This window comes from Chelon labrosus (genome assembly GCF_963514085.1).
Source record: "Chelon labrosus genome assembly, chromosome: 9".
Taxonomy (NCBI): domain Eukaryota; kingdom Metazoa; phylum Chordata; class Actinopteri; order Mugiliformes; family Mugilidae; genus Chelon; species Chelon labrosus.
The window spans coordinates 10,112,052-10,124,119 of record NC_140359.1 but is presented as its reverse complement, the minus strand read 5'-3'; the positions used below and the strand labels follow the sequence as shown (position 1 = coordinate 10,124,119).

At 40.8% G+C, this 12,068-nt stretch overlaps 1 protein-coding gene across 1 annotated transcript in view; it reads right to left on the bottom strand.

Annotated features, from left to right (window-relative positions):
• Positions 1-748: 748 nt before the first annotated feature.
• The window catches only part of dtx1 (deltex 1, E3 ubiquitin ligase), a 40,378-nt gene continuing 29,058 nt past the window's right edge, over positions 749-12,068 (bottom strand). Inside the window, exons 3-9 of the mRNA XM_084551862.1 lie at positions 11,334-11,395; positions 10,976-11,137; positions 8,825-8,886; positions 8,527-8,685; positions 7,311-7,472; positions 6,023-6,112; positions 749-5,912 (exon numbers count right to left, since the gene is read on the bottom strand). Of these exons, the coding sequence (XP_084407988.1) occupies positions 5,688-5,912; positions 6,023-6,112; positions 7,311-7,472; positions 8,527-8,685; positions 8,825-8,886; positions 10,976-11,137; positions 11,334-11,395 (922 nt within the window). The 3' untranslated portion in view covers positions 749-5,687. The remainder of the gene's footprint in view (positions 5,913-6,022; positions 6,113-7,310; positions 7,473-8,526; positions 8,686-8,824; positions 8,887-10,975; positions 11,138-11,333; positions 11,396-12,068) is intronic.

The following is a 12,068-nucleotide window of genomic DNA, read 5'->3' as shown; positions in this document are numbered from 1 at the left end:
ATTCTCAACCTCACAGCCATTTGTCTCCCCGTCAGTTTAAAAGTGGAAGGTTTGACTCAGCACCGGCCATGACATTTATTCACATTACAGGAAACGTCACATCGTATCTGATAGATTGCACAGCAGACTCACAATGTCATGGTTACCGCACCACCCTTTTCAGCAAATGAATAATTTAATCACACCCCCATAACTACAGACTTCACAATCCAACAAGAATCAGAATTGAATGTTAAATTATGGCAGACAAACAATGTGTAAATCCATTCTACCTCCTGGCCTTATTTAAATGCTAATGAGGGCCGACTTACCTGCAGTGATGCAGCAGAGTCTCCCTGCTAACACTCTCATTAAGTGCAAGAGGTGAGTGATGAGAGGAGGCAGGGCAGAGGGGATTAGGCACCATAACTAGAAGGGGACTGACCCCTGAGCTTCTGGGTCAGTGATGGAAGAAGAGACAGGAGTGCTGAAGGTGGGATCTGATCTCCTCGGGCCTCGACAGATCTTAAGGACTGCTTTAGTATGCGCTAACCACAGCTCTTCCAGAGACAGAAAATGACCATAAAGCAAATTTACTGCCAGTGAGAACTGTTCCTGCTGCTCTCCACAGCTCCAGCAAGCCTAATTTATATCCATATAACGAGGTGCGGAGCACAGAGCTGCCCAGGGAGAAGGAAGTAGCGGAGCTAAATGGAGGAGGACACAATGCCAGTGACTTTAGAGAAAAAACAGCCAAGGTGACAAAAGGTCAAACAAACTACCCCTGTCAAGGGCACATTTATTTTTCCACAAGAAACACACAAACATGCAACAAGGTCATCACAATTCAATAAAGACCAATAGATTAAGAAGCCCTTTATAGTTTAATCAATGTCTCTCTATATCTTGCTTTTAGTTTAACTCAGGTATCTCTTTGTGAACCATTATAAACTGCAATATGCGTAAGATAAGACATATCACAAAAATTATGATTTGAAAATGTCAATTAAAATGGGCACTTAAAATGCAAAACATTCAGATGTTTAACATGTTGTCAACAGATCAGGGAGAGTAGCCAAACGCTATCACGTCCCCATCTTTGTAAATCAAAGCCAATAGAGGAAAAGAAGATCTTTCTAACTAAGTGGAGGAACTTGCAAAACCACAGTGCTAAATCACCAGAAAACCAGGGTGATATTTCTAAAGAAGCTATGATGTTTTCATACGCAAAAAGATATGCACTGTCAAGAAACTTGCTCACAGTTTGGTTAACATGCACCTCTAGGAGAACATTACTGTATCTTTAAAGGACATGAACCTAAGCTTTGTCTACTGGACGCCCACTTGGCAAACATTCGTACACATTCACACAGACAAACAGATACAAACGTACATAATATCCACACAAAATGTTAAGGTATCATTTAGAGAGAGAAGTACAGTTTGCAGTGGACACTACGAGAGAGTACAACTGTAAATACTTCATACATTAGGACAAAGTTATTCCATCCCTTATCCCACGTTGAATCAAATGGAAAAGTACAGAATGAATATTAGTAAGAGTATTACAGCAATGTTATGTAATATTTCTTTTAGAGACAATCATTCAAAAAAAGACATCAAAAATATATGTATTCTAATACATAGCATGTGGACATCGTCGGATTGCAACCCCTTTTGTTTAGAAACGTGGAGGTAGGCACCCCATAAAGAAACATCCATTGTCATTTAAACCAAAAATCCGTCTTCTTGCTACACGTATATCACGTATTAGATCTTAAAAATAGTAAATTGCATATAAACCATCTCTCTCTTCTTTAATCAGACAAATACCAAACCATGTTTTATTTGTTTTTCATTCCCATATAAGTCTGTACACACCTGAAAAGTCTAAAAGGCCTGCATCGTTCATACTACAAGACCGACACAAGGAAAGGAAAAGTCCAAGAAGCAAACATTTGGATTTCTCTAGTTGATGACACTTTGCTCAACATGGAAAAAAATTCCCTGATAGTTTGGAAGCATTCTCTCTTGCTGTCCCAGTTTATAAAGGGTGTCAAAAATGTGTGAAGGAGAAAACGTGAAATGGAACAGGCCAAAAAGTGACTGTTTTTAACACCTGGGTCAAAATCACACTTTGAAATATTTTTAGTAGTTTGTTTTAGCTCGTGTAGAAAACAGAAAGTTGGAATTTAAGATGGAATACACCACGGCCTAAACAAGCCGAACAGTAAAAAAAAAAAAAGGACCCTGAAAACGAATGTGGTTGCCTGTTTCGGTTAAATTAACAACAATGAACATTTTTTAGCCTTGGGCATTGTGGAAACAAGTTGTAACATCTCATGTTAACTTGATATATGTCGACAAACAGCCACTAATTTACACACTTAGCAGTTATAGTATAGTTATCATTGATATTTCTTTCATATCTGTTTTTGGTGCTATAGATTCCTGGTGGATATATCTAAGCTTCTAAGTGATCCACCATGTTCACTAGCTAGGGCCAACACTGTTTACTGTTTTGTATACAGTAATTTTTGAGAGCTTACTGTGGCTAAAAATGACACAGCGTCTACACAGGAGCAGTTTCTGCAGATTTACAGTAATCTATCTTACATACATCCAATACCACACTTAAATCAATCCAGTTGTTGGCTTAGGTTATGTAATGGCTCATTTTGAACTTCTACTATAAGCACAGAATCCAGGTTAACCTTAAGAGTGAAGAAATGGCCTGAAACTTGCTGTAAAGCTATAGAATAGCTGCAGTTTCAGGTGTTAGTTTTAGTTAATACTTTTTTCCCCATATATGTTTCCACAATCATTTGATGCATCACTATTTTAAGACTGTTGATGAGGTAACATGTATTTAAAAACATCCTTTAAGTAAAACTTCCATGACTAAATAAGCAGCCCTCAAACAAGAGTTTAACCTTAAGAAGCTAGCTTACGGCTAACATCTATTGCTAACTAGCTACACGCTACCGTGTGGTAAAATCTGCACAAATATTGACAGAAAAACACAAGACCCAAAACTCTAATGTAAGTATGCATTAAACAGTGCATTATAGGAATAATAAAATTTGTTTTGGTATGAAAACTATTTTGGATTTAACCACATATCCTGTATCATTGACACAGATACAGACTCTATCTGCTACACACCAAACGGCTGATTATTTGCTGAAAATAAAGCATGTCGTGGACACACTACATAAAGTGAATTAGGAGGCATGGATTCCCTTTATCAGTGTGCCGGCCATGTTGGTGTACTGTTGCAGCGAACAAAGATATTCTTTAGGGCTTTAAATCGGTGTATTTGTTACATTTCCAATAGACAAACAGCTGAGATAATAACCCACAAATCCGTTGCTTCAGTTAGCTAAAACAAACTCTTAAGAATATTTGATCTTTAACCCAGGGTATTTTCACCTTCAGACTTAACAAAAAACACCAGCTCTATCCATTCTCATGTTCTGGACAAGTAGCAAAAGAGAAATGGTCCATTTGGGGGGGAATGGCCATCTTCATGCTGCTAAAGCTCCCCGAGCAATAATAAAGACACATTTACCGTATTTATTTGTGTCCCACTGTCAACTACACAGATTCTACATTAAGGAATAACAACAGCAGCATACGCTAAGACTACTTGTAATATAAGACGTCCATAACAAGTCATACATGTTTCAGTCCCTGACATACTGACAAATTTTGCCAGCTTTTGTGTATTCATGTTAATATGTGCCTGTGTATAGATATGTGGGACAGTCTTTATATTTTCTATATAGAAGAGTATAAAAATAAATTAAACTTACACCATTGACTCAAACTGAGCTTGAATTTAAAGGTATATCACATCTGCAAATGTATATATTTTATGTATTTTTAAAGCATTGCAAGCCAGTTTATAAACAACAACTTAAAAAAAGACAGATTCAGTTGCAATTTAAGACATTTTCCTAAAAATTAAACGACTGATTAAACAAAAATGTTGCCTCAAAGTGCAATGGAAGACTATGATTCACTCCTAAATTAAGCCCACAGCTGAGTGCCCTCACGATAAACCTTACACCAAGAACCCTACTCATTACCATTGATCAGATATATTTATGGAGAATTATGCAGCACTGGGTTATCTTTAATCTCAGAGCGAAGAAACATCACATGATATCCACCAAGGACCTTCAAAAAGTCTTCAAATGCTTGAAGGCATGGATTCTGGGGGACAAAGACGACAGCATAGGAAAAAAATAGCTCCTACCCATAGACATACTAAACCAACATTTGCATGGTTCCTGGAATGACGTGCTCTGCAGCGGAGGGGGAGGAGTGGGGGAAAAGCCATACATCAAGACTGGCCCTAACAACTCTGAGTAAGCTCACACAGGGAATGAGATGTTTCACTGCTCGCTGTACAAGCAGTTGATCCCAGTACACTGCCTCCCAGCAGGCTCACAAGAGACTTGTGGATGGCAGGCGAGCAGGAGCGCTGCCCAATATTCATCTCCAAGGGAAAAATGCTGTTGGTTGAAAGAGGAACATCCATCTGTGTATTCAGCTTTTCTCCTGAAGGACTTAAAGCCAGCATATTAATGCCTGGGAGCTCACAATCACACACTCGCCCCTCATGTATGGTCAGCATGATGGATCGTGCCAACTGCTGGGTTTTCTCCAACGGGGAGAATAATAATGCAGGCTTTAAATTCACAGAGGTCAGCGTCATCAGGGTGTCAACAAAACAAATGAGTTTAACCTTGAAGAGTAAGCGCAAATCTCACTTCACAACCTCAGCCTTTCAAGTTACAACTCCTCGTAACAGGCGGTAAACTGACTGGTCACATGCTTGTTTCATCTTATTTCACGTCTCCTCTCATGGACAGTCCACAAGGTCTACCATACAACATACATTTATTACCAACACCAATATTTCCTAGTCCGTAGCCGTCTGGAATCTACGTCATGCAGTACAGAACACACTTCCATTTCAAAGAATGACTGACCTGTCATATCAGAAATGGAATATGTCAAAGATGCTCAACCTAAAATCACATTAGCGGAGGCTTCCTTTAAAAAAACAAAACAAAAAACAAGTTTCACCACTTCTTACAAGTCAATAAGCAATTATAAAAGAAAAAGGGGACATACATAATTAATGAATCAATTCATTTTGATTCATTTGTAAAGCTGAAATTCTCTTAAATGTATCTTCACAATATCAAGCAACAAGTGATCCACTGGCACCTCACCCTACTGCAGATCTTTGCTCAGCATTCATTATGCAGCGTTAGTCTGGGCCATGCATTCGGGAGTTCAGCATTTATATATACGCCTGTGTATAGTTTTGGCCCCTTGTATTTTACTCCAAGTGCAGAGGCACATCACTAATGTTTGAATATAAAAGGGGAAACCAACATCATGAAACTCTCTTTTCATCCTTAACCCTTTGAGAGACTTAGACACAGACACAGTACGCTCAAGGCATGGATCAAGAGACAGCAGGGTGAAAATCCAGGTTATACAAACCAAAAAATTGATTATAACCATGTCATTTATTTTAGCTTCTACTGCTCTTGTGCCACCACTTCTGCAGGATATGCTTGCCAGTGGGGAGTATAGAGTTGTCAGCTGCATGTTGGCCTATCATGTGGTGTCCCTGTTCTCTGGGAGATGGCGGGGCAAGGTGGGTTGGGTACAGTCTCAGCGGCCCATCAGTCCTTCAGGTTGTCCTCGCCGACCCCCTGGGCCGACAGCTCTGTCAGGACGTTGTCCAAGTAGTTGGGGTCAGGGTAGCCATGGCCTGTCAGGTTGGAGCCAAATTCTGTCTTGTGGTGAATCTCGTTCCACACCACCGTGTCTGACTCGCCTGTAGTGCTAGACGTGCCGATGGTGAAGATGAGCCGTCTGTCCCAGGCTGTGATCAGCAGCTTCAGGACCTGGAAACACACAAAAGAGAGGAAGGAGGTTAACAATCCCTCAACGCCAAGAATGAAGGAACAAACCACATGCGGGACCCTTGGTTTCTGGGACTGGTGTCAGAGATTACCTTCCTGCCTTTCTCGTTGTCGGGGAGGTAGCAGTGTCGAGGGAACCCTCTTGCACTGAACTTCTTCCCAGGGTTGGGGTGCTCATTGGTCTGGTTGAAATGTCAAGAACAAAAACAAACATTACAGCTCCTTCTCCTCCAATTACGACTTAATTGAGTGGGAAATGTCAACAGCACCCAGAGGACAAGCTTTATTGTTCACATTGCTTACAACGGCTCTTTGTAAAAATCGTTGGAGAAATATATTACTGTAAATATCCCCTTATCTCTTTAATTGTCTTATTTAAGAGAGGTGCTTTCAGTGCTCCTATATAGAAAAACAAATCCTCTGCTTGGTTAAATTATAGAAGATCGGAATAGCACAGGATTTAGCACTGAAATACAGAAACCTTTCTGTCGCACCACCAGATAACCTCCAACTAGAAGAGGTATATTACAGTAACAGTTATAGACCCTTTGCATTGACAAACCGGCCTTATCATTGTGTTAATTTGTCCAAATGGCTTGCAATGAAACAGCTAACACTGCTTTAGAGCAGCCTCTATTTAAGTGCACTACTTGGACAGATTAAATGTACACATTTTTCCACTGACTGGCTGATCCTCTATATGAATATATAGAGGATAATCTATATTTTTAATGGTAAATTCCACCTTGTCACAACAGACCTGTGCTAATACCTTAAAAAAAAAAAAAAAAAAGCACCCTATACTGTCAGTGTATTTAGAGTGCAGAGGAGCGAACGAGAGAGGAGAAGGGAAGAGAAGGAGAGAGGCAGAAGACCTACAATAACGTCCCCAGGCAATATTGCATTGTGCTGCTGCGCTGACCGGAGCACTTAGATGACCCCCAGTATTCTCTGACCCTGGGGACACTACGCCTGAACTGCTGGTGGAAAAGGGTCAGTTCATTGACTTCATTAGAGCCCATCTCAGCAGCCAGGATAAAATACGCAGCACAAGCTTAAACCCTGAACATCTTCTCTACTTCAAATTTGAAATACCCTTTAAAGGATTCATACCAGTTTTACCTTTTCTTATTTGCGCTTGTATTTAATCATTTGACAGACAGAAAAACAACTTCTAAACGGCCTTACATAACTATATCACACACAATTGTCCGTCTTTGCCCAGAAGCATTGTGTGATACCTAAGACTGCAGTTTCCTATTTGCCCCTAATACATCACCTTTCCGCCAAACTTAAACGGATAAGTAGTTGTAGAAAGATTAAGAGGGCAGAGAGCCCAAAGGCTGCATGGTGGATTAAGTGAAGTGAGACAGTTCTCACCTGGATCCCAGCAGGAATGTCATAGACAATGCGGATGGTCTTGGAGTCTGGGTAGCCGGGCAGGCAGTGCGGGATGACGTGGTACTCCATCTTCCCAGGGGGCTGCGTGCCCGTTTTCTCCCCATAGATGGATTTGCATGTTGGACACTGAAGACTGCCATCCTGTTTTAATCCACATGATAAGATGACACTGACAGTTATTATTTGTTAGTTTCTTGTTGTTTTAAATTCTAATCTGCCCAAAGAATATCCTTAATTACTATGAAAACTTTTATTTAAGGCTCCATTACTCAATAATTTTGTCTTTATGATATGTGAAGTGAGTATGTGTAAGTGAAAGCCGCTCCTTCCAGGTGATGAAACCGCAGCAAATTATGACCTGACTCTGCGGCTCTCCTCAGTCGTACAGTGCTTTGTGGTGAGTTTCGGCTCATTGTATAGCTGCCGGGCCTGCAACTTTCCTGCTTTGATTCAGTCTCATCGCTCTCTTACCTTTTTCCAGGCTGCAGCAGGCAGCTGTTTTCATCAAAAACTCCACTGTAAGCTAACTGCACGGCACCAAAGAGACGGTATTAACAACTAGCTGTTGAACATGGTGGAGTACTCAGCAGCTTTCCCGATATAAAAGGAGAACACTCCACCAATTTAGCAATGCACTACAAGAGTGCCCGACACAATGGAGAGTCAAAAAAGGCTAAAACCCACCCCCTCTTTTACCACAGTGCTACTCAAACGTAGCAGATATTTGTTATTTTTCTTTAAAGCAGAGTAGAGCCACAAATGGTTTAAATGATGCAGTGTACGATAATCAATTCTTGTATTTAAAAAAAAATAATTGTTTGTGCTAAAATATGTAATCAAAGAATGGTGTAAAGGCATAAATCCCAAAGACTGAGAATGACAATATAAGCTTCAGCTGCTAATATGACACTGATGGTTGCTCATTGGATCTGATTTTATTTGCGCCATCTGGGTTAAATTTGTATTTGATGCAGGCGAACTGAAGTGAGCAGAATTTATGGTGATTTTACAAAGCACTGTGCTGACATGACTGATCTTACGAGGCTATATAAAATCCCCATCTGGGAGCAACAATACCGGAGCCCGATCATTCGCCACTGCCATGCAACCCAGTCAAGCTGTAAGACATCGCAAGTTTATCATTTGAGCCTAGAGTGACATCATAACAACGTCTGGCTCACAGGCTTTTACCCACCTTATTGCCATTGTTGTACATGGCCACGAGGCACAACAGATGGTACATGTGCCCACACTTGCCAAGTTTGCCCACCAGCTCTGGCTTGATGCCTTTGTGCTGCAGGACGCCTTCATAGCCTGATGACATGACCAGCCTCTCCATGCAGATGGTACAGTCCTGGAATAGCCAACCAAAATACTTCAGCTGCCATTCCACATTTACATAACTGTGGATTTCACTCTTGGTGAGGGCAGTGAATGATGAAGATCACAAAACTTTTATGTCCTCTGAGGGAGCATGCCTTCTTGATTCTCACCTCATCTGGCAGCACTTTAATCTTCTCTGTGTATCTTCGCACCACATCCTCCGGGTTTTTCCCTTGTTATAAAATAAAACATCAGAAAAAAGAGATTGGTGTTTAAGAAAAGCCAAACATGCCACTTATACTGACAAACCTCATGTAAATATGATGTCATTTGTTTGTCTGGTCCGTGTGGCATTTATTAATTTTTTTTTCTGACTGTGTATGTGTATACAGTGGACATGTTTGTGATGTTGAAGAGGAGGTCACCTTCAAACCGGCACATAACAACCAGCCATCCCCACACTCTCTGATAATCCCCGTGTGCAACCAGGCTAGCATGGCTGAGAGCACACCCACAGCTTACACCCCTAATACGCTTACAGGCAACCTCTTTTCCCCCAGAGCCTTTGTTTGTTCATTTGAGGGACAAGCAGTGAACGGGCAGAGAGAGAGCAGTGGAAGCAGACAGCCTGTGCAAAACAAATGTTAAAGTATAAAGGGTAGGCAGAGGAGGGTAGGAGAGTATGGTGAAGAGAGGGCGGGAAGAAAACACAGGAAAAAACAGAGGAAAAAGACAGAAGAGACTGAATTAAGAGGTTTGCGCAATTGCTGTTTGATGGATTCATTAGCCGGGTCAAATGACCCTCTGGCCGTTTCCTATCCAGAAAGCTGAGGAGGATCAAGCTAAATCTTGCCGCTAAAGGAATAAAATACAACGGCTTTTCTCTCACAGCCCTTAAGTATGTCTGAGTTCATGCTCTTTCTGCAAGCAGCACAGTTTGCACGTTTGCCTCCTGCCTCATTTCTCCCTCTACAATGACACTAGTAACATTTAACAGGTCCATTTAAATATTTTATAATTTTTTTCAAGGAAAATTCCTAGAATTAATTAATTAAAAAAGGGAAGAATGAGACAAAAAGCTTTTATTAAGGAATGACGATGTTGGATTGTCTATTTGTCTGTAACCTCGGTCAAGAGTGAAATAAATATCTGTTGATGTGTTTCTGTTTTTGATGAAATATCTGAACAGAAAGCTGTTGCTCCTGATATTAATCGCTACAGGATGAATTCTGCCTTTGTCATGGCTTAACTTTGCATTTTGTGTGTCATCATGTAGTAATTCCAATATTTCTAATATTGCAGTTTATGTCCAAACACCTGTAGACTGCTGGATTTATTTAAGAATACTTTGTTCAGTTGATTTTATCAGAAGTTCTCAATTTTCAGAAGAAGATCCATGCACAAACTGTGACGTCATGTAAATATTCATTATTCATTGATTTTTGGAAATGTTATTCTTCATACAGACTAAGTTCAATAATATGTGTGCCAGTGGACAAGTGAGCAATAAACTGGAATTGCAAGTCTAGCAACTGAACTTTGCCATATAGTTAGCAAATCTGTAAATCAGTTCATTTCTGAGAAATTAAGACTGTGACCTGAAATATGAAGCCTTACCACATCCTCTCCACACGCCAATGTCTGTGAGTACAGTAAAGGCGAGATTTGAAAGGCTGACTGAGAGGACAAGTACAGTGCAGCGATGGAAACCCAACAGTCTCACTGATCAATCATGACAAACACTCCCTCGGGAGGCCAGCGGCTTCCGCAGCTTGCATCGACCTGCATTTATTCTGGCCCCGGATCTGTCCAGTTAAGCACCAGATCCCCTCTCAAATCAGTTCAGTGGAACAGGCTCTTGTTAATTGCTTTCCTTAGAACTGCTTCTGTCAATCTGTATGTAATGCAACATGTATAAAACTGCTCATCACTGTTTCACTGTGTTTACCCATAAATCTGAAACGTCAATACAATATATTTAGAAAGAGATGCTTTTCTCACTAATCATCAAGAACCTTGTGTGAGGTTAGAATTACTGTAACCCTAATGGAGAGATTAAATGACATTTAAAGAATAATTACAGATCCTTATACAGTTGATTTTGTAGTTTTCTTTGCACTCTCAACAACAGATTCGCAGACAGCTGATAAGGAAGCATCTTGCAAAGCTTGGCAAGACAAAGAAAGTCTGCCAATTGTCAGCGGTTGGTCTATTCCTCTCCTCAGTGCATTTCCTATTTGCACTATTTAATGCATTATAAAAAAAGAGATCACATTATTTATTTTAATGTCATGTCCTTCTCCTCATTTCCCCCATCTCACCTCTCCTTAGGTGCTTTTTCTTGGTTTTGCGGCGCATGCCATTGATCCCTGGCACGGGCTTCATGTCGCTCTTGTTGATGGGAGGTGGGTGCAGAATAGGTTTTGGGGCACGAGTCAGGCAAACCGGCAGACCTGCAGCGCACATCAGGATACCTGTCATACCTGATGCATATGTAGAGCGCACGCACACATGAAGACACGCAGAAGAGTGGAGGAAATGAAAAGTGAAAAAAAAATAAATGATTGTGAATTTCCTTCGAGATAAAAAAGAGTGGAGATATAACTTTGATCACAAAAAAGCACAAGGATTCATATATTTAGCTCATATCCAAGAAAGATGCTGCACAGCAGATCTAACCTGCTAGCGCCGGATGCACTGGTCCAGAACCGGTCAGGTTCTTAACCGGGAGGGCAGGAACGCTACAAGAGAAAACAAATAAAGAGTGAAATAAAGTGGCAATAAAGAAATGAAGCCCCTAATGTCTACAGAAAGTGACCTTCTAACGTCATGAGTGGTGACTCATAGATTCATGCGCATGCTCTCTTGTGTCTTGTGGACGCTCTAGGCCATTTCAGGACTAGCCTCTGCCACTGGTTTGTGAGTTTAAGCTTTTTTGATACTCTTATGCTGTTTGGATTCTTTTTATTCTTTTTAATGTATGCACAAACCTTGTGTACTGCGTGTGCTTGTTTGCAACTGTCGCCTTCAGTTTCCCCTCGAGGGACAAATTAAGTGTTTTGAAATTGAACATCACACATTTCACACAGAGAAACATATCTGTATGTGAGGAGGGAATTTGTATTTCTTATATTCTCTACAGTTGACAGTTGTTCCAATTGTGCACCGCCACTTATTACACCACAGCTGAAAAACCTGAGAGCAGCCGATAGTTCTGCTCTGCATGCCGTGAAAAACACTCTAGTTAAAATGTCATATATACTTCACCACAGAGGCTGAGACGGCTGCAATGGGATGAGACAGCTTGACTCGTGTACAAAGCAGTGCAGCAGAGCCTGATTCAGAATGACATTTGGGGAGGTTGGAGTTCATGGCAAACACAGACGACAAAGACGGCTGACTTGCGCGCGCTTC